Source organism: Megascapheus bottae, chromosome 9 (assembly GCF_031878675.1).
Source record: "Megascapheus bottae isolate mThoBot1 chromosome 9, mThoBot2.hap1, whole genome shotgun sequence".
Lineage (NCBI taxonomy): Eukaryota > Metazoa > Chordata > Mammalia > Rodentia > Geomyidae > Megascapheus > Megascapheus bottae.
In genome coordinates this window covers 43944397-43968021 of record NC_143517.1, presented here as the reverse complement: position 1 = coordinate 43968021, position 23625 = coordinate 43944397, and the positions used below count along the sequence as shown (strand labels likewise).

At 35.4% G+C, this 23625-nt stretch overlaps 1 protein-coding gene across 2 annotated transcripts in view; it reads right to left on the bottom strand.

The window, feature by feature from the left end:
• Zfpm2 (zinc finger protein, FOG family member 2) overlaps nucleotides 1-23625 on the bottom strand; it is a 405961-nt gene that overhangs the window by 134932 nt on the left and 247404 nt on the right. For both annotated transcript variants that reach the window (XM_090339252.1, XM_090339251.1), the window contains exon 5: nucleotides 2816-2927. In XM_090339252.1, the coding sequence (XP_090195378.1) occupies nucleotides 2816-2927 (112 nt within the window). The remainder of the gene's footprint in view (nucleotides 1-2815; nucleotides 2928-23625) is intronic.

The window sequence follows — 23625 nt, the reverse complement described above, 5'->3', positions numbered from 1 at the left end:
AAAAACTATATGAAAAAGGCTATGAACTTATGATCCTGCTGCCAAACCATACAACTCTTGGGAATATATCTGAAGAAGTATTAGTTGTCTACATGAGACAGCGCTATAGCCATGTTTGCTGAAGCACTGTGCACAATAAATAAGCAATGAAATTATCCTAGGTACTCAAGAACCAACAAATCAATCAATCAAATGTGTCTAGGATATTCTTAGCAGAGGATCACAGTGGCTCAATATCCATGTGCATAAAAATGAACACCAAGAAATGGAAGTCTTCTGACTTCTGAAGTCCACTAGAGACCAGAGTAATCTATTGCAGAATTGTCCAGGCTTTTACTTAGTTCCTTCGGTGGAAGGAAAATTAAACTATTTATGGTCAAATGATTTAGTGTCTATTTATAGAGGGACTTGTCAAAGCATCACTACCAACATAAGCTATGAGTTTTCAATAGATACCATTCAGCAATGAGTCAGTCTCTCTTTTCTATTATTCTGTTCTATATTCCATTCCATTCCATCCCAACACATACTTTTGAAAGTGTCACAAATTAATATATATTCTTTGTGATTTGGAGGCCTAAATGCTTGGGTTTTGAGGGAGCTTATTCATCAATTCATAGTGGCAAAAGGAAAGGCAGAGGCTCACCATGTAAGAACTCAGGATTTGGAGCTATCATAACCGGACTTGAATTCTTTTCCATTGTTAGCTGTTCCACACTCACAGGGTAAGGCGAGGCACACAATGTCTCTCCCTGGGCTGTGTTAACTCTTTTAAGGTTTTATACAGAGAGAACATCCTCTAGTATGCATTCTTAAGACCTTAAGTTAGACAATCCTTTAAGAATGCAAACAAACTAGATGACTTGCCCACATTATTCTATTCATATTAAATGGGGAAATTTAAACGTTAATTTCCTCATCAGAAGTGTTAAATGGGAATGAAGACACAATGGAAACATTATTATTACAGTTCTGGTTTTTGAACTGTAATACCTACTTTTCTTCTGTGATGAGCATGCCAACTTAGGTTTTGCTGGCTTGTCTTGGACATATAGTCTAATGATCATAAAACAAAGCAATGAGAGAAATGTACAGAATTTGGCATGGAAGCTTTGGAGGTTCATGAGTGTGTGTTCTAATGAATGGTGCTTATCCATGGGCTCCTTGCATGTCTTATGAGTTCAAAGATTAACTAAGGAGCTTCTAAAAATGGCCCCAAATTTTCTATTTTGAAACAAAATGTTTCAAAAATAGCCAACTCTTAACAAACAGATAGCAACAACATATTTAAAACCTTTACTCCCCTGAAGATGGAATTACAATTTCATAATCTAACAAGTATATTTCCCAGAAAAGATGCCTGAATTTAAGATGCAATAGATTTAGATCAAAATTGTGGTTCCTAGTGAAGATAAAATTATTTTACAACAGAAATCTGTTTCCCACTTTAGATACATCTTTGGTAGTGTGTGTGTGTGTGTGTGTGTGTGTGTGTGTGTGTGTGTGTGTTCTGAGTGTGGACCTTGGTCCACTGGATTTAAAATACAGCCTCACTTCCTTCTATTCTGATAGATGTTATTGAAATATCCAGGGGAAATCTCATTTCCCTTCTTGCTAAAAGCACTCACCAGCATACCACAGGTATTTTAGGTTACAAAATTTGTGGATAGGACTAGCAATTATAAAGGGAAAGAAATATAATCAGATCCTGGTGTGAGGACTGTTTTTATAGCTCACAAATTCCCTCTTTCCCATGTTTCAATTTTCAAAGGCATATGGTAGTTTAGAGGCAATCCTCTTATAAGTGTACAAATTGTAATGATTATAGGAACAAGTTGTAATTGTTTCTAGCAAGTTTTTAAGAGTCTTTGATGTTATGATTAGTGTTTTATATGTTAATATATTGATAGGGGTGCTTATTTTCTTGTTCCCTTGTATGCTTTTATGGTTTCTAGGTTCAATGTGCAAATAAATCTTTGATCTCAGTAGGTCTATTTGGTTAAAGAAAAAAAGAAAGCTGAAAGAAATTAAACATGAGAAGCACAGGTTTTGCAATATTTACAACAAGTGAGAGGAAGGATTTCATTGGTCGAGTACAGAGAAATGGCCCGTAACTTAAAGATGGAAAAAACAATCATACGCATGAACACTGTCCTGTCTCATGGAGAATCAGTCTCCTAATGTGTCATCACCAAGCTGTGGCTTTGTAGCCATAGTCTAGCTAGGAGACACACTCTAGGTTTATGTCACACTGGGCAAATCAAAGGCAGTATTCAGCAGGCTATCAGCTTCCTCCTGCCTGTTAGCATCCTGCACTTCATGGATCACCATGGGCCAGAACTCGGCCTTTGCAAAGGTTTCCTTTTCAGTCCTCTTCTCCTCATGCATGATTTTAGGAAGTGGTTTGCCATGTAGAGCCTCCTGGAGCAAGCACCTTGACATACATTCAAAAGGAATTTCCTCCGGGATAGATAAACCTCTAAGAGGGGAATCTGAGATTTCATTAAACCAGGCTATTCATAAAAAATCTCCCCTCAAGAGAAGGCGACAGGAGTGCCTCTGGAACCCAGGGTTTAAGTAAATGTGTGTGTGGTACGAAGTAATTAATGGTGCACTGGGTTTTGTTTATCTTATACAACAACAGATATCAGCAAGCCTTGAAGAACATATAGGCTAGCAAGCCACAGAAAGGGAAAAAAAAAAGAGGATCCTATTTCTCTCTCTATCCCCTTTCCAACAAGCTCCTCTGGGTGATATTTTGCAATGCACAGGTTTCAATCCTTTCAAAGACACAGGGAGATGATCTTGTGTTTACCTTTGCTGTAAACAATGCAGTTGTTTTTGTTGTCTTCCACTCCTTGCCAAGTCACATCCAGCAGCCACTTGGGACCAGCAGTCAGCACCATTGGAACCTGGGTCTTTGTTTTCTGCAGAAAGAATGATAACGAACAGATGCCGTTGGCTTTCGTTGATTAAAAACTTGAATAACGCCTGTACTAATCATTTTATTTTTACAAACAACTAAATCTCCCCAACCATAATCCAAGTCCTTATTCCCCTGTCTCAAATCTTTTTAAGACGACAGAGGCTGTAAGGCTTTACTGCTTTCACTAATCTGAATGGTGGAATTATTATCAAGGATTTTTTTTTCCTCCCCTAAATGATATTGGATCAGATCTCCAAGATTAGACTGATCTCTTGTGGCTCTGAATTATAAAGAGAATGCAGATGACTTTCATTGCAAAGAGCAGAGTGTTTAGAAGTGAACTTTAGACACATTGTACTTGGTTATCAACAGGATCTCACTATTTCCTGAAACAGACAGGAAAGAATTTCAAGAATCAGGATCCATTTCAAAGCTCTATCCTGAGCAACATTTATATTACAGAAAGAACTTATCCTGAATGAATAATGAAACATACTCAGCCCTCTGTCCTAAGTGTGGATATGTAGTCTGACTGCAGCTGAAATCATAATAATGCTAATGATTCACCACACATTTTCCTCTAGAAAGACTATGAAAGAGAAGTCATGAGTAAACTCAAATACAGAATAACTAAAAGCATAACAGCCTTTATCCTAAGAAGCACAAAAGCAGGGAGACACATCTTGTCATTCTAACAAAACATATTGGATGTATATTTTAACTGTAGTGTTCAAATGCCTTGGCACTTTGAGATGCTTGGTACCCAGATTCTGTATCTTTAAATCTTTTGATAAGTTTACCCCACAGGAAATAAACAGAGGAGGAATAACAGTGAGGTTTAGCAAGGTTGTTTGCTGAAGAGTCCCAGTGAACTTGCATTCAGACTTTTATCATACACCAGCCCATGTTCTGTACAGCAAATACCATGAAGCCATGACAACAGAGCACAATACAAAGGTCTCAAGATAATTTCAGGAACTGAATTTTCACCTAGATATGATCCTGACCAAGATTTCTCAGCCCATTTTGGGACCTTCCCTCTTGTTATAAAACCTCTGTTACAAATTCTCAAATTGGTATGAATAAGTATTCACTGGAGGGATTCTGTGTATGTTGTAAACTTCAGATCTCTCAAGTATTGAGAAAACCCACATAACCTGTATCAGGACAGCAGTCATTGCATGAGCTGCACAAATCCACTGTTACCTGCAGAGTTGTGTTAAAAATAAAAAACCGCATGAATCAAATGCTGATCCATTTCATAAGTAAGTCTCCATATAAGAGGTAAAAACTATCATGGAAAACACGACCTAATAGAAAAACAGCCACAAATAGCAAGTTTTAAAAAAATCTTCAAAAAGATACTTCATATGTTAAACAGAAGAGGCAGAAAGCCAGAGCAAATGTAACAAATGGTAACACACTGATTAATATTTATGTTTGATCATTTTAAGTCTTAACTTTCAACTATATACCTTAATAGTTAGCAGACATACCCATAACAGACTCTGAAAGTCTGAGTAAGAAAAAGTAGAAGTGGGGCCCATTGGCTTACACCTGTAATCCTTGCTATTCACGAGGAAGAGATCTGATGATTGTGGTTCAAAGCCAGCCTGGACACTGAAGACTCTGAGACTCATATCTCCAATTAACCACTAGAAACCCCAGAAGTGGCACTGTATCTCAAAGGGTAGGGCAGTAGCCTTGAGCTGAAGAACTCAAGGACAACGCCCAGGCCCAGAGTTCAAGTACCATGACCCACAAGAAAGAAAGAGAAAGAAAGAGAGAAAGAAAGAAAGAAAGAAAGAAAGAAAGGAAGAAAGAAAGAAAGGAAGGAAGGAAGGAAGGAAGAAAAGAAGGAAGAAAGAGCAAGAAAGAGGATTAGAAAATATTTTATGCATATTTTTAATCATCTATAAAATTTAATCAAATTACCATTGTTGCATTTTTTTTTTCTTTTTGCCAGTCCTGAAGCTTGAACTCAGGGCCTGGGCACTGTCCTTTGACTTTCTCAAGGTTAGAGTTCTACCATTTGAGCCACAGCACTACTTCCGGCTTTTTCTGTGTATGTGACACTGAGGAATGGAAGCCAGAGCTTCATGCATGCTTGGCAGGTATTCTACAAACTAGGCTACATTCACTTCCACCTCACCCCCTCCTTTTTATTTTTCTATTGTAAAAACTGAATTAGAAGAAGAATTTTCATGTTTAATCTGAGAAAAGAGATCCATATCTGGTAAATATTAGGCCTAGAATCTGATGCACAATTTTTGTTTTTTTATTACTACAGACATAGGTGGTAATCCCTAGATTGAGACCGGGGATGTTCGAGAGGTAAGCAGAGCTAGACTCAGAACGACTTTCACCATTCAGAGCCCGCCTAAAACCATGTGTGGGATCTGTGGTGGTTTTACTTGAACTCTCCACTCCCTTCTGATTTTAAATAACTAATCTAAAAATATATGCCTATGTCCTATGACCGAAAGTATGGGCAAAATCTGAGCAGCATAGAGAGAGCAGAATACATACACAGTATGTGGATAGTTTTAGAAATCCCTAGTTTATGTTCTTGTAAAGCTTTACAACTATTCTTGGTATGTAAAAAGTACTAGAAAAGTGTCAGCTACTTTAGCTCAGGGAAACCATGTCAGACTTACACACACAATTCTATTCTAGAATTTTTGGGACTGAAGCATCCTCCAGTAAGCTATATGTTCAGTGCAAATTAGGATGAGTTACTTACCTTCACACTACAAAAATATCACCAGTGGCTTACATGTATTGACTATTTGCTGTATGTTGACTGTTAATTTATTTTAATTATATTTTAAGACTTTTCACTACTTCAAGAGTAAAATAATTATGCTTTTTCCACTGAGAAGTTAAGGCTTATGAGAAATTGATTTTGTGATTCAAAAATAGTCAATTATTGCCTTTTCTTAGTGAAAAATTATGCATCACATTTCTTAAAACTGGTAAACATTCATTATGGCTGGGAACAGGCAGAATTTCAGCTATTAGGAAACTGAGGTGAAAGGCAAACAATTTCTTCAATTCCAAATCTATGAGTCAAGGTGAAAATGTATAAAGTCTTACTAAAAGTTATACCTATACATAAACTTAAATACTAAGAAGATAAAAAAAATCTTCATAGTTCAGTTATTACAGTTTTGAGAAAGCAAGTCAATTTCTTTCTGAAGTCAACTTTTGTAGAGACTGACTGTCTTCAAAGAACATTACCAAGTATAAGAAGGAAGGAGTTATCCAGGATTTCATGAAATCTGCACTCCAGAAAAATCCATGAATAGAAAAATAACAATAACATCTACATTGTTCATTGCTTTCATTTACTCATATCTAACACAAAAAAATCATAAAACTCTAGACTATGAAGAATAACAATGTGTTTTACCATTAACTGAGTTTTATTCCCTGGCTTCAAAATGAAGAAAGTAAGGCAGATATATGTATTATCCCACAAGTGCACAGCTTGTTAGAAAAAGAGAACAGATAGAAAAGTTGCAGCAGGGCTAGGAGTAGCTCAGTGGCAAAGCACTTGCTTGGCTCGTACAATGTCCTAGGTACAATCCCTAGAACAACAACAACAAAAATGTGACGGGGAAAAAACAAGCTGTGATAGACACTGCAACAGTTCCCCCAGAGGTCATCATATCCTAATTCCTTGCAACTGTGAATATACTTCTGTATTTGGAAAGGGACTTTTAGAGTTATTTTTAAGTTGTAGGACCATGAAATGATAGAAGTACCCCAGTTTATCCAATTGGGCTCATTCTCATTACACAAATCCTTAAAAGTAGCAAAGAAAGACAAAAGACTGAATTGAAAACATTTGCCATACAAAAAAAAATAAAATAAAAATCAACTACTTTTGTTGCCTTTATAGATAGGGAATCAAAGCCATGAACTAAAAGAGCAGGCTGTAGTCTTGAAACTTGCAGTAGTCTCAGTTTATAGGAAACAAGAAATAGAGATTAATTACATATCCTTGAGGTACTCAAGTTTGCCAGCAATCACAACAGTTAAATTCTTCCCATTAACATTCAGAAAGGAGCAAGCATACCAGGTTGAAAACTCAAATTTGGATTTCTGCGTTTCTGATCTATAGAACTATAAGACAATATATTTATGTTTCTTTAGGTCCCTACTGTAATAGTTAAGTTTCATCAGGAAAATAAAATGTATACTTCAAGAAGTTATTAAATGTCCTTATCAAGTGAGTTCAAAAGTGTGAAACAACTTTCCCTTAGTTGGTATAACAAGGCATCTTTACTGTCATTCCGCAATCATTAATCATTTATGACAGTAGCTATATTTAGGACCACACTTTAAGCGCAAATACACAGTGGCCACTGCGGTGATTCCTGCTTCTATATTTGGATGTGTAAACACATCTCTGGAATGACTCTGCCTTTACAGTTCAGTTATAACACAATACAACTGTTTATGAATTAGCTGATCTAGGTGTGATTCTCAATCTGTACTTCTGGTAGGCTCTGTTTCTGGAAATTAATTTCAGCACTTTGAATCTCAAAATATATACCTACAGAGAGGGGCTAATCTCATTAATCCAGGGGCATAAAGAAATAGTACAGTGTCCATCCAACTTTGACTCACAAGGAACATGAGTGAAAGAAATAAAAGATCCAAAAACCATGTACTGAATTCCCCACTTGTCAAGACAAAGAATTCTTTGTCATCCAATTTAAGAACAGTGATCCTTATTAGTGTTATTGATCAGTTATTTCCTCGCTGCCACTAAAGATTCTTTTAAAGTCAGATAGGACCATATGACTTTGCATGATCTTTGAAATGAATGAGAGGTGACTTGTATTATAGCCTCACAGAACTTGCACATGTAATGGGTATTTATCATCATGCTCTGCCTTAGTGAGGGTGAGAGTGGAAGCTGACATAAGGTGTAGTCCAGAGTGAGCATATGGAAGTATAGCATGGGGAAGAACAGGTAAAAAGCCTTCGTTGCCAAGCAACCTTAGCAAAACCAAGTTTATACTCATTATGCAGTTTTTCATGTATTTTTTCATTGTTTCTATCTTGACAAAAGCATGGAGTCTTACAAGCTTTATTCTTCATCTATATCCCTTTCAGCAATAAATAAACCCCAGGTATATAACAAAAGCCTTCTGTTTCAGTTAAATGGTATTTAAAAAGAAAAAAGAAATACTGTGCAGTTTTTGAGGCACAACACTGTAAGTTAAAACAAATTCTGCACTCCTGGTCCCAGTTTGAACCTAGAGTTTCACAATTAGACAGCTCGCAACAAGACAAAGTTGACAAGGACAAAATGGGTCAAAAGTGTCATTTCTGAGGAATAATTAGAATCATCTAATGTGGATAAAAGAGGTCAGACTCGCATCCACTTCTCACTAACCTTTGAAGCCGCTGGACCGACAAAGGAGGTAGCCTTCAATAAATGTTTATAGTCAAGCCAAAAGGTTAATGGAGATAAAAGTAGACAGCCCAAAGGTAAAGAATAGAGGAGAATTTTCACCAAGAAACTGGTGATATAATGATGTCTTAGGGATTCCAAATTTTGCTTGGGGCGGGGGGGGGGGGAATTGTTAAGATTTCCAGAATAAGAGCTAAGAAAAGCTACAAGTGAGCAAAATCTTAATGTGAAAAGAGCATGAGTGGTTTGTTTCCAAATTATAGTAACACTAGAAGTATTAGTGTTAAAATGAATCAGTCACCTTTGATTTTGGAAATATTACCAACTACCATCTCAAACATCTCATACCTACATCATGAGGTATAGTTTGATGGTGGTAAAAATAAACTTGGTGTGTTCTTCCCAAATTTAGATAATAGGTGGAAAGATTCAATGATGGTCTGGTCAAATTCTACTGTGTCAACAATTCATAATGATCATTATTCTGTCTGCCACAAGGCATATTTCAAAATGGACATAAAATGCTTTCAAATTTACTGCAGACATTAGATTTACATGGTCAAACCAGAACACACACACACACACACACACACACACACACACACACACACATATACACACACATATACACACATGCACACACATACACACACACACACATATTCTGGCTCATAGAAATTAAATTATTATCCCCACCATTGTAAAACTCCCCTAGTTAAATAATTCTTTATATCTGAATAAAAATTCTTATTCTGGCTGGATGTAGTGGCTCACACCCGTAACCCTAGCTACTCAGGAGGCTGAGATCTGAGGATCAAGGTTCAAAGCCAGCCCAGGCACAAAAGGACTTGAGATTATAATCTCCAATTAATCTCTAGAAAATGGGAAGTGGGGCTCAAGGGCACAGTGTTAGCTCAGGGACATTGCTCAGGCCGAGTTCAAGCCCCATGAGCCACACACACACACATACACACACACACAAAATGGTATTCTGTATCATTTACCATGTTAAAATTTCATTTAATGTATCTAAGAAGTACTCTATGTTGAAATTTAATTCCATTCAATCTGAAGGAAGAAACATTTTCTTTTACTATATGATGGCTCTGAAACAATGAATCTGAATTGTAAAAACCAGAAATATGTTCATCGGGAGCATAATGAAATTAAAATCTTTGACTTCTGAAAGTAGGGATAAACATGTAAGGTCATAATTCAAGGCCATATGAAAATGTATTTTTAGTAATTCTAGGCATTGTATATAGCCCCAAATTCTTGGCAACTGTAGCACTACTTCTTATGTGAGACAGTTTTACCTATATGAACCCAAAATTTAAATAATCATTATTATCTCTGAGATGTGATTTGGTCTTCTTAAAATTGTTAGCACACATTCTGTTAACATGAGTCACTACTTATGGTACAGAAATTTCAGTATAAAAATAATGACATTTTTCAGAAATATAATAATTCTATAGACGTAGACTGTTTAATCTCATTGCTTCTGAATAAAATAATCATTATTACATTTAGGAAGATTCTATTATGATTTCAGATCACTCACTCTAAATATACAGATACTCCATTTTTCAAATGGAAAAAAAAATCTCTAAATAAAAAACAAACATCAAAGCTATCCAGTTATTTATCATACTTTCATTTTCAAAGAATAGGCTCATTTCTCTTTCTTTTTTGCCAACTTCACTCCTACAGTCTCATCTGGTCCCTACATACATTTGGCTCCCAACATAGAATCACTCCCTCCAAGCTGGCAACCATTAACGTCAACCTTTTATTTTCTATGGCTCTGAGAGTCACAGAGTGTTTAAGGGGTGTTGTTTTGCTCCTGGCAGAATTACTGTGCCTGCACCTAGTGCAATGTGTAAAGCAGTGTCAATGCAAAACCCTGAGAAAAGAGAAGTAAATTGCTTTGAGTGGCTTTCTTTATGTATAGCTGTCACAGGAGCCTGGGGCAGGGGTCAGGGACACTGAGAGCCCTGGTGCCAGTTCTGTGACCTGGGGCCAGTCACTTAACCTTTGAATGTCTCATCTTCCTTCTCTGTGAGATGATCTCATATGTCCTCACAGTTTATGAATACTACCATTACAAGACTTTCTACTGAAGAAGTACCATCCAAACTAAATGCAAATTCTGAGTTGGTGCAGAGGAAGATACATAAGAAAACACACGGGGTTTAAACTTAATTAAGGAAACACTGCTGTTTTTATTGGTAAAGCAGTAAATAAAATCACTGTAATTGGATATGGTTAGGCATTTTAACCCTTTCTGTGAGGTAAATTTCATAACTATATTTTTCTTTTAATTGCTTGCTGTGTTCAGGTTATGTACCATCCTATCCATCCAAAAGCATAAATGACTAAGGAATCACTTGTATGTTAAATGAAAGGTATCTTTTATATACCTGAAATTGATGAAAAAGTCTATGGCAAAATGAAAACAGGAATGAGAAGGATCCTCCCCTCAAAAATAAGTAGAAAAGAATGTATAATCATTAAACTATACGTACAGTGTTAGGATAAACAAGATCATGGGGGAAGGCACACTTAGTGAAAATTACTGAATATCAAATTACTGCAAACAGGTACAAAACTTTTAATAAAAAGTTAAAATTGTGGGAAACTAACTCATAGAGCTTGAAAATATTAGAGTAGTTGAACAAAAATTTATATAACTGGTGAGATATTTTAGTAACAAAATATTATAAACTGTGTAAGAGTTAATCATACATAGTGAGGCTGTGAAATGAAAGAGCTTTACAGATTTTTTTTTTACCTAATCCATTTATGCAGATGGGCTCTCCTAATCCATCATTTTTTTGAGTCTAAACCAAATATCCACATCATTGAGACAGGGCATTGCCTTTTGGAGGCAAGCTGCCTGGTTTTCCCCCTGAAAAACCAATGTGCATAAGACACGAATGCTACCTTTCTATACTGCAAACTCAGAGGGCTTTGGTTCAGATTTCCTGAGAGTCTGGGACAAATAAATGAGCATTCTACAAAGTCAGAGTGAAATGAATTTCCCCGCCCCTGCCCCCTACCTCCCAAATAGTGCCCTTGGAAGGATCTCTCAAATATAATATTTGTTACTGACTTGCCATGGAATTTGTGAGAAATGAAAGGTAATGCCTCTGAGCTCATGGTATACTTCAACTTTTATTTAAAATATTTATTTCCTATTTTTGGTGTTACTGAGTTTGAACTTAGGATCCTGTATTAGGCTAGTGTTCTACCATTTGAACCATGCCCTTTAGCCCAATTTGCATTTTTTTCAGAAACAGTCTCTTGTTAGTCTTTCCTCCTGATCCTCTTACCATAATAATGATTTTTTTTTAATCATAGCAACTCTGCTAAAAACTCTCTGTACTACATTGCTTTTAAAATAAATTTTCACAACAAATCTATGCAAATGATATTATTATGCCCATTTTAGGAAAATAAAAATTTACTCTACAAAGCTAAATAATCCGGCTAGAAATTGCCTTAACATGAACTGTCTTTTACATTTTCCCCCTTAGTACTCCATAAGAAACTAAATTGCTTCCATGATTTTGAAGCAATGAGAATCATTTAGGAATTAAATATCATTTCTTCATGTCCATGAAATCTAGCTTGAATGATCTTCCATGAACCAGTAATTTGCTGTTTCTGTTTTACATTATGTATGGTTCCTAGCTGCACTTTGTATACTTTAATTGCACGGTGCCTCATTAATGATCTTCGGGGTTCCTTGAACTGTGAAATTTATAACTTTTGTGGGAAATTATTCCTCATATTTGCACAGTTTGAGGCATTGTAAGTCAAGATGAAATCCTATCAATATCAGACAAAAAATAAGAAGGATTTTTAACATAGTCTAGTTAGGGATACAAATATATTAAAAAGCAAGTAATACTTTTTAATAATATAGTTTTATGACTATAGATACTTTTGTATTTGTCGAGACAATTGCATTTTATTTGTGATAAAAAAGAGCTTATGTAAAAGTTGGATAGCATATCAATTTATATCCTATATAAATATACAGCCTATTTAAATATATATACCTACGTATTCATATATATTCAAATCATAAACAGAATTAAGGAAGAGACTCAAAGAGCTTACGTTTAAATACACCTTTTCTCCACTCATTGCAAAGAACAAATTAAGATTGGAGGGCCTAGTGTTAAGAGTACTTGCCTAACATGCACTAAGACACGGATTCAATTCCTTGACACCATATTCATAGAAAAGGCCAGAAGTGTTGCTGTGGCTCAAGTGGTAGAGCTCTAGCCTTGAGAAAGCCCAAGGGTAGTGCTCAGGACATGGTATGATCGCATTACAGGACTTTCTGGTGTGATATTTCTGTGCAAACTGGGTTGAAGGTAGTGCAGCCAGTATTCACAGGATGGTTAGTTCCACCCTCCAGCACATCTGTGTACATCATCTTTGGGAACATAAATTGCATTTGAAAGCCTGTGCTTGCAAACAGAGGGCTCTTCATTTGCTTGACTTTAATTAGTATGGACCTTAGATTAGACTCTGCCACTCACAGATATACAGGACCAAAACTCTAAAGCGAAGAGTTTCATCTGCCAGTAGAAATTCAAATTTAAACTGGAAAGTCACAAAGAAGCCTTTCATTTAGTATTGAATCAAGCCAGGTTCTATGTAGTTTGACTATACTCTCTCTCTCTGGATACAAACTTTAGTCAAGTATTTTCATCTGTGGAATGAGTAATAGTCTTCCTGACTGAATTTTACCTACTTTTGGAAGGTTTGAAAGGTACTTTCTTTTAGGAAAGGCTAACTACTTGCTATAACGAAGTGGCATGTATATATTGAATGCAATTAGGAATTTTGAGAAGAATAAAACTTTTTTGCCTAGTTTTTTTCTCAATAAATTCAGCTGCTAAAGGCAAAAAAATACCCAAAACAAAACAAAAAAAAACTAAACAAAACACTGGGTTGGAGTAGTTCAGATGTAGAAAGAAAACGGTACAGAGACAGTTGCTTTAACTGGTTGAGTTTAAAGCTAAGGAGTGCAGCTGCAATTCAAATAGTATTCATGGCATTCTCACAATACTGTATTTCGAGAATGTGAGGAAACAAGAAACTAAAGAAGAAAATTTAGCTCTTAGGTTATGGGTTTAGTGAAAACAGTTAATATTGCTACTAATATGTCTGGGGACTAGTCTGAAGTTTAAATAATTTGTGGTAAATTATTTACACTTTGTAAAAACAGTAAAATTTTCCTTATAAGTATTATGTGGATTGATTTGGGAAAATGGATGATTTAGAGATAATTAAATTTCTATCAAATTTATACTACCCAACGTCCTCAGAATAATCAATGAATCTTAAATATAAATTTATTAGAGATGACCAAATTAACATATTGGTTAGTGTGCCAACATATCAATCACTGTGATCATAAAAAAATATTTTAATGATACCTCGGTATTAGTTGAAGAAAATATCACCATGCATGTAAACAAGGTTTATTTACTTGTTATAAAATAATTTATTCCATTTATGATATCCCTGAAGTCTGTTGCAGGCTGGTAAATTTACCAGATTATTCCCATAATCCTAGCTACTCAGGAGGCTGAAATGTAAGGATCATGGTTTGAATCTGGTCCAGGCAGAAAAGTTCATGCGACTCTTCTCTCCAATTAACCAGCAGAAAGCTGGGATGATTAAAATGGTAAGGTTACTGGGAAAGTGATTTAGGGAAGATGTTTCATGCCAAGCTTGAGGACAAAGTTGGTAAAAATCTCCTATCAAGAGAAAATCCTGAATGGGGGGATACCACACACCTATCATTCCAACAATAGCAGGAAGGATAAATAGTAGGAGATTGTATATTATGAATAATGAGAGCAAAAAAGACTGGAGGTATGGTTTATGTGCAAGCACCTGCCTAGGATACATGAAGACTCGAGTTCAAACTCCAGTATTACCAAAGCCGAATTAAAAAGAAATCTTGGAATTTGCAAAACTCAGGTTTTTTTTTATTTTGTCAGTAAATGGTTGGATTATCCTAATCCAAACACCATCTTTTTTGAGCTACTTTTCTCATTGACAAAGTGCCTTTCTAAAACACCTTCTGGCTTTATTCTCGCTTATCAAACAAACATTAAACAGACTTGCCCATTTTCCTCAAACTTTTAGTTTTTTTCTCCCTCACTTTATTAGGTGCTAAAAACAAATTGATTTCCACCTTTAATATTTAGAAATTTAAGTAAACACGTAGCATTAAATGACAGAAAAGTGCCCTAGTACCTAGCACACTGATAGTTATTCCTAATTATAATTCAACTCCATACAAAGGAAAAATACACGTAAAAATTCAAAGTGGAATTTTCTCTTTCTCTATACATATTCAGGGGGAAATGCTTTTTTTCCTTCCCTCTATGCTCTGTGTAGTCTGAAAGTGTGAACCCCCACAGGAGACGCACTTGAACGAGTATCCATGTTGGGCTAACAAATTAACCAAGGTTCCAGTTTGTAATAATCATAATGATGAGGATTTTGTTTCAACGTTACTAGTGCTACAGAAAGTACCTTTCCCTACCTTAGCTGCTCAGAGAGTACTCTGCAAATGTTGATAAAGATACAACGTGTAAGTTACACAGACCATCACACTATCCAGCAACATGCTCATCAAAGTGTGATAATCTTGCACTCAACTAGTTTAAACAACCCTAAAGTAAAAGCAGTGATAAAGTCGGCTGCTAGTCAAATCTCAAGCATGAAAAATGAATGTGTCTTCATTTATTATGTATAATGCTAAATGTGAATTAGAAATAAGCTGGAAAATTAAGAAGAAAATCTTCTCATTTAATTGTCACAAATAGACTAAATGCAGGCAACAGAACCAAATAATCTTGTAGGTTTTCCTGTCTTAAATGCAAAGATGGAGGCAGAGAGGAGAAAGGGCAAGGGAGTGAAACTAATAATAAAAAGAAGGGTCCAGCCCTGGGACTGGTGCAGAGTCTGTATTCCAACAAGACTCAACAAACAGCTCTGATCAGAATCTAAGTGATGGGAAACCGCCTGTAGCTTCGAGATAGCTGCTTCACACTATTCCTGAGTTAAGCCAGTACAAGTAACATCATGAATGCATAATTATAATTATGCATCAGAGTATGCATAATGGTCTTTAAAAAGGTAAATAGAGAAGAAGCATCAGAGTCTTTCAGCTATTTAGGGAAAGGACAAAATATGACTAAGATTTTAAGGAGGGTTTGCTTACTGAAATTTCCATATGCAATGTGCATTCTTTAGGAAATACCTGATGAATCACTGGTGCCTTAAAAGCTCCTTTTAGGAAATTCCATAGGAACAATTCAGTACGTAAATAAAATGAAACTCAGCAAGAGTATTTCAAACGTATGATTCAAATACTCAGAAATGCTATCGAAAATACCTAGACTTAAAGACAGCAAAATTGTAATGAAGAGCTAGCTAATACTTGTCATATTTTAGAATAAAATAACACAAGTGCCTACAGTTTAAGCAAAGACAATGATCTATGATAAAACAAGTACAAGAACCAAACATTATGTTAGAAGTAATTAATAGCAAATGAAGAATTTTGACTTTTCCATCAAAGTACCAGATTCCAAAAAAATCTACCAAAAGAACTTCTCACCTGAATGTCTCTGGCTGGGAAATAAATTCAGTTCTTCAATTTTTACCAAAATTATGTGTACGGTCAACTCCATCCAGCCTTAAAAGATAGTTACATCACATAACTTCTATTTTTATTTTTTTAATCCATGTAACTTCGCCTTCTATTTTTCAGACCACACGATTCGATATTCTGGAAACCCAATCTTTTCTCACGGTCCTATTTTTACTGCTTTTCTCTGGATCTTGGCCAAGTTGTCCTCATTCTTCACAGAGCTTTAAACTGAATATTCTTATCTTAAGAAACGCCTTGATAAACCTAAAAGCTTACGGGTACTATGAGGACTTACTCTATATACAAGGTAAGATGCTAAGGATCTTTGGAGAACCTTTATTTGTTTTCAGTGAGACAAAAAAAAGATAATTTGGAACTTCATCTCTTTTTTTTGCGCTGTTCTGAGCATAATTCCAAGAAATCAGTTGGAATGATCTTTTATCAAAGTCAAGTCTTTGTGTTTGTTAGCATGGTTGTTTTTTTTTTCCTTCACCTTAAGTTTTGTGTCCATCAGCTGTCTTTTGAAGCTAGTCCTGGGGATTGAACTCAGGGCCTGGGTATTTTCTTTGAGCTTATCTTGGTCAAGACTAACCCTCTATCACTCCAGCCACAGCTCTACTTCTGACTTTTTTTGGTAGTTAATTGGAGATAAAACTCTCATGGACTTTACCATCTGGACTGGCATCAAACTGTGATCTTCAGAGCTTTGCCTCCAGAGTAGCTAGAATTGCAGGCATGAGCCACCGGGTTCTAGCTCAGCTTTGTGTCTATAAAAATTTAAATATGCTTTATATTACTCCAACGATACATTTTCATATTATTTACAATCTTTTTATGGCTCCTCTTTTTAACCTACCTTCCTTCAGTCCTCTCTACTCTCATTCGTATTTCTACCATAGCATATTCAAAAGCATCATGCCTAAACTTCAGTCATCATTAGCTGTGTTGACACAATGAACAACCTGTTGAAAAACCTCAAATTAAATTGCCTATTTTTTCTACACATTGAATTTTAGTACATATGGTTCGATTATTGAAATTAACTGAATTCTAGTCAGACTGATAAATTAGCAGATAATGTAGGGATGGATTTTTGTTAAGCCTGAGTATGGTGGAGATCAAGGGAGTGTAGCTGTTTTGAAAAACATTAGCAGGATATGAAAATATAAATTGCAAAGAACTGATCGCCAGTGGTTCAAGCCTGTAATCCTAACTACTTGGGAGGCTAAGATCTAAGGATCATAGTTCCTAACTAGCCAGAGCAGAAAAGCCTGTGAGCCTCATCTCTAATCAAACAGCAAAAAAAGCAGAAGTGGAGCTGTACTCAAGTGGTATTATGCCAACCTTGAGGGGAAAAAGCCAGCCAAGAATACAAGGCCCTTAGTTCAAGATCTAGTCCCAGGGGCGGGGAGGGAGAGGAGAGTCTGTGGAGAAGAAAAGGTTTATAAATCGCTCCAAGTTCATGCACAAAGGGAAAGACATAGAGGCTTAGTTGGAGAATTCAGAGAATAGAGCCAATTACAAATGTGACTTAGATAGAAAGTACGAATGTCTGAGATGGTGACAATTCTGTCACCATCAATTCTGTTAAAACAGTGGGTGATAATCTAAAATTTCCCCATGAGTTTAGAAGGACAGGAAAATGACCCTTTAAAAATGTTCCAATATTTGTCCAATAAAAAAGAAAACTATCTTCTTGGTTTCAACTTTTGGGAACGTCTGTCTTTTCTGACAAGATCCTGGTTCATATACTAAAATGTTACAGACACACAGATTAAGTATGTAGTGGCCCTGCAGAAAGAGAGCAAAGGAGACAGGAAAGTTCACAGACGTTCTAACAAGGAGCCAAGTCTAGATATATTATTAGACATTTGAAAAGAATTCTTTCATACTGTAGCCAAATATTTATAGCTTGCTTTTGGTCAACAATCTTGTTTTATTTTTCAGCATTGGTTGGAATATTAACATTGTTATGCTGGCAACATTAGATGACCATAGTGAGGTCATTTTTAATTATACCAGGAAAATTATGATGATTAAATGATCAACTGTAAGAGTTCCTTTAAATGAACACCACAGCTTCATTTGAAAACACACCATTTGAAGCATTTGTCACCAAAATATATGTCCTAAATAATTTGCAGACCTCTCAGGAAAGAATCTTCCATAATTGTGGGTATTTTAAAAAATAAATTTGATGCCTTCATTTTCATTCTGACAAATCAAACATGCTAAGAAACACACTTTTACAATGCATAATGACACTCTTTTTGGAGTTAAAAGGCATTCGAACTACAACAAAAATTGTATCTAACTTATTTCACCTGATATTTCTCAAATGGCAGTTAATAAACCCCTAGGAAACCTTGAGCCTACTGACTTTTTTTTAAAAAAAATAATCTATTACTTAAACTGAGCAAAGAACTGGCATAAACCCAACATTGTGAATAGTCAAGTCTCAAGGTTACATTACAAAAAGGTTATTTAGCTCTTAATCTAGCCATATATTATGTTCAAATTCCTGTGTCCAGGAATAAGGGCCATTTGTTAGAGGAAAGGAGGAGAAGAGACAAAAAATATTTCCTCATCCCTTTCTGGACATAGGAAAAATCTTAATGTGATTTATCTTCTGCCTTCTCCCACCCTGCTCCTGTCTACAAAGTTCTAAATTCTCCCTGGTTTTTGGAGTATTTTGACCCTAATCATATCTCCTACAAAAACAAGTTCATTTAAAAAATAGGGACTTAATTTTACAAAATTATTCCATAGCCCCAAATGGCTACCCTTTTTTCAACACACACACACACACACACACACACACACACACACACACACACACACACACAATTTCCATTCATTTAATTGATCACATTTCCAGAATAAAAGTATCACTCTTCGTGAATTGATACTAAGAAATATTTTTTGCTTGGTCACGGATATACCTATTATGAATAGGCTACTCCTTTTTTGTTTACACAACTTTTTTTTAAAGTCCTTTCTTTAAATCTGAACAGACAGGATCACAAAATCTTCTAAGATTTTGTCTGTTAGCTTATTTTATTTTTGTGAGTCTCCAGTGGCTCTCCCTTGGCTTAAACATTTGATACTTGTGGAATGGCCAGGGCAGAACATGGGCATTTTGAGTTAATATAATAAGCAAAAGTAAGCCAGAAGTTGTGTGTAAATAATGTATAACAGCAGCCACTGAAAGCTGACATATTGACTTTTGAAATCCCATGGGTAGCTCGCTGGTTACCAAGGTATTGCCATAGAAGTGCAATGAACTTCGCTTCTAGGAACTGTGCTCCTGTGTTAGATAGCAGCCCCTGAGAAGTGTTGAACTCTTGGAGCCCAACGTGTAACAGGGCCCCCGTGATTCACACTTGTCACTAATTGGCAGCGGATGCTCCAGACAGCCCAGATCCTGGCAAACATACTGAATGCTTTCCTCATGCCCTTAGGAAATTTGTCTCTTCAGGTGAGCTTTGGGGCCATGTGCAAAGTTTGTTTATTTTTCTGTTCTGGGGACAATTGATGAATGAAGGACTTCAATATTTCAGTGTCTCGTGTCCATCATTTGGACTTTTCTGGAAAGTCAATACTTTTTTGTATATGTGACTGGTTTATCTATACTTGATTAAAAAGCTACATAAGCAACATAAACATGTTTGAGAGCTTAGCAAAACTAGGCATCTATGTGACATTGATATCCAAATTCTCACAGTATACTGGCCAGGTATTGTGTGCTAGATTCTAATTTGCTCTTAAAATTGTGCAATTAGACTTGTTTTCATGAAAATTTTAAGGAAAAGATTCTGACCACCTTCATCTAACACTTTTCTAGAAGCCGTGCCATACCAGGGTTCTGTTATTAGTCATTTTCCTGAGCCACAGACCATCAATGACATTGTCTTCAATGCTGTGGTCTTCTTTATAATATTCTCTTTTTAATCACAAAACTTATCCAGCAATCAAGGCAGGTATATAATAAGCTAAGCTACTGTGTAAATCTAAACATTCCCCACAAATGGAAAAGATACAGCCTGGGCTCTCTGATTGTTACTAAGGCGACTATCTAAAATGAAAATCTGATTAACCCTTTTGCTGTCTGAAACTACCCATGTACCACCGTTTGCTGACTTTACTGAACTTATCTCTCCTTTTTCCCCCTCAAGAAATTCATAATTGCATTGCTCCAAAGTAGTTATGCTCCCGTTATCCTATCTTAGGCCGAGAGGGATATGAGGTGGTTGTTCTACATGGACCATCGAGTAGAATGACTCATGAGGAAAGTGACATCAAAATGGACAGTTAAACAGAGGGCACATGATTCCCTACTCATATTAAGGCTCAGATTTACAAAATCCTTGACAATGCTACAAAATATTGATTTAATAAATAGCATAGTACCGTGTATTTTCCTTTCACTTGAGAAATAATTTGACAGTAAAAGCTGTATATTTCAAAAACATGTTTTGTTCTTCTATTTCTGAATGACACTAGCAGCTATTAACATTTGCTCAGAAGAATAATACTCCAAAGTGTATGCAGAATTTTAGTAAAGAACACATACCTATCAGGCCTCGTTTATTCTCTTTCTAACAATAAATATAAAAGGAGGTTCAATAGCCAGAAGGGAGAACATATATTCCCATGTTATTTTGGCAATGAAAAGCCAGTCTCTACAAATTCATTAATAGGAGTAGAAAATGAAATTGTATAATTCAATCATATTTGAAATCCTTGTATTTGTATATGTTTTTCTTTAAAACACTCCCTCCTTACAGTCTTCACTCCACCCCCAGCCAAACCATTATAGACTGGTATCTTCTGGTTTTCTTCCAGCTTCTTCTCTAGATGACCCATTTGTCATTCCATACACAAGGACTCATTTCTCTCTTCCTTTTGGAGTTAGGCCATTATTCATTCTCTTCATCCTGGAATCCTTCTTTTACTACACTTTATACAGTTCAGATGAAAATCCTTTAGTTTTCCTACTCAGAAGACATGACTGTAACAGGTTTCTTTTAACTCTCATATTCAGTACTCACTCAAATCAGTGACATGTTACTAAGGAAAGTACAAAATGTTCCGCAAACATAAGCTTAACCATGAGAGAATACAGGTTTAAGACTGAGCATTGTAACTCTAGTTTGTGGGCTTCCAGTAATCATGATGCAGAACAAGATAAAATGCAAGAGGATCAAAGAACCATTCAGATAAAGGCCATAACTGCTCATCTAGAACTATGCTAGATGGACTAAAATGTATAGAAAATACTAAAATGGGTTATAACAAATTTATTCACATATTTTTGAAGAGTTATACTAGATAAGTTTCAACAAAACAATATAATTTTTCCACATCATTTCTGATTTGACACTGAGAACCTAATCTAGATATATTCATTCTCATTAGATTAAGTTTTCATTAAAGTATTCTCAAGCAAAAGTTTAAAATTTGTTTTTGCATGACAATATTTGAAATGTCTTAAAAGACACTAAATATGCCTTTTCCAGAGAAAAACAATTAATTACACAAGATTTTAAAGGGCAATTGCTTGTAGCTCAACTTTTAGAAATCCCCAACTGTCATTCTTTGAGATTATGTACCAGTTAACACTAATGATATATACAAAGCAACAGATCAGTTTCTGACTTTATTTGCTGGCCACAGCTACATAGAAGGACTTAGGGACTTTCTCCAGATGTAAGATATCAGTAGTATTTAACACCGTAGTTGGGATAACAACCTTTCAAGTAGCAAAATAGTCAGTTTTGAAGGTGTAGTCCATCTATTTGCTGGATATAAAGCCAGACAAGAATCACAAACTAATCAGAGAAATCTCCCAGATGTGGGGTCTGAGCAGCTGTGTCTTTTATATGGACTTTTATTAATAAGGAAAACTGAGAAAGGCAGCTACAGCCAATTATTCCAAGTTCTGACCACGACCATTTTATTGTGCTGTAGCGATGGCAAGAGAAGAAACGAAGACTGAAATTAAAATGTTGATGTCATTAGTTCATGACAGCAGCTAATGCCTTGAGTATGAGGTCATCTAATGACTGGAACTCCAAGACTGAGTCTTGCTATTCACCAAAATTTTTAGGTTATATTTTCATCAAAGAAACTGAACTGTGAGATAAATGTTCTCAAGAAGGAACAAATTATGGACTAGGTACCTCATTTAAGCCTTGTAACTAATCAGAATAAAGTTAGGGAGAGATGTGGGAGAATTATGAATTATTGATCAAGATGCATTATATTTGTATACTGACAGGTTAAATAGAAACCCTTTGGGAAAACTTTTTAAAGACACTTTTTTTTTTAATGAGAAAGGAATTTCACTCCCACCTGCTTTTACTTATTTTAAGCAGATGAAAACTCTGACACTAAGGGAAGTCCATCTGGTTTCCCAATTATTATTATTTATTTCATCTTCAGTTACTGAAATGTTATGTAAAATAACACTATCATATATGCTCAGGGACAAATCCTTTCAGAATTCCTAAATTCAGTACTTCACACAGAAAGAATCTGTAATTCTACATTCATGGTCTACATTCACCAATGAAACAAAATGTCCTATACTGTCTTTTTTTTTTAATGTGAAGTAACCAAGGTTGGGAGACCTTTTGGTTTGGAATCTCTTTGCTATTGCCTAACAGTAAAAATTTTGGGGAGCAAAGAGCTGCCATATGGAGAGACAATGCCTACACACACAAAAAATCATGAAATGAATTAAAATAATTGCCTGTCAAACAAAGGTTAGTTACTAGGCTGAGCTTTTAACAATATTTGGTTGGTAAGCTTTTCAGAATATATTTACAAGTGGGAAATATATTCCACAAAATATCATTTATCTAAGTTGTGAGCTTTGGTCAAACAGTAGCAACAAAGATGAGAAAGCCACGGCTGCTACGTAAGTTTCTGTGGCTTTATACAAATGATTTGTCAAAATTTACCCTCACTACACTATGTGGCAAATAACCTATTTAATTTATGGGCAAATATGAAAGAGAGAACATGGAGAAAGCAAGAGGTATTATATAAAAGAAGTGTATACATTATCTAACTTATGAAATGATAACCCCTCTGTACAACACCTTAATTATAACAAAAATTATTTTTAAAAAGTCCTAAAATATACTACGTAAAATGTTCTATGCAAATGCATGCAAATGGTAAAAATTGACAGAGAAAGTAAAATCTGTCAGCTAAATAATATACAACTACTGTACATAATACAAAACTTGTCACAAGCCAGCATTATGTGTATATAATGTGTAAATAAATATTTATGTAAAATTGGACACATGCATCTCTTGTGTGAGCCATTTGTTATAGTAATTTGCTTTTTAAAAATATATAGTATTGATAAAACCACTATTAAATTGAATCTTTATTTTAACAAAATAAAGACTTTGATAAATAATAAAAAAACTAAATAAACTAAAATAAATAAACAAAATTTTAATAAAATACTCAATGAATCAGAAACATAAGGTCTTTTAATTATTAAGTGCTTGTCTAAAGGGGTTACAATTTCATATGTCAGGTGATGAACACAATGAGTTT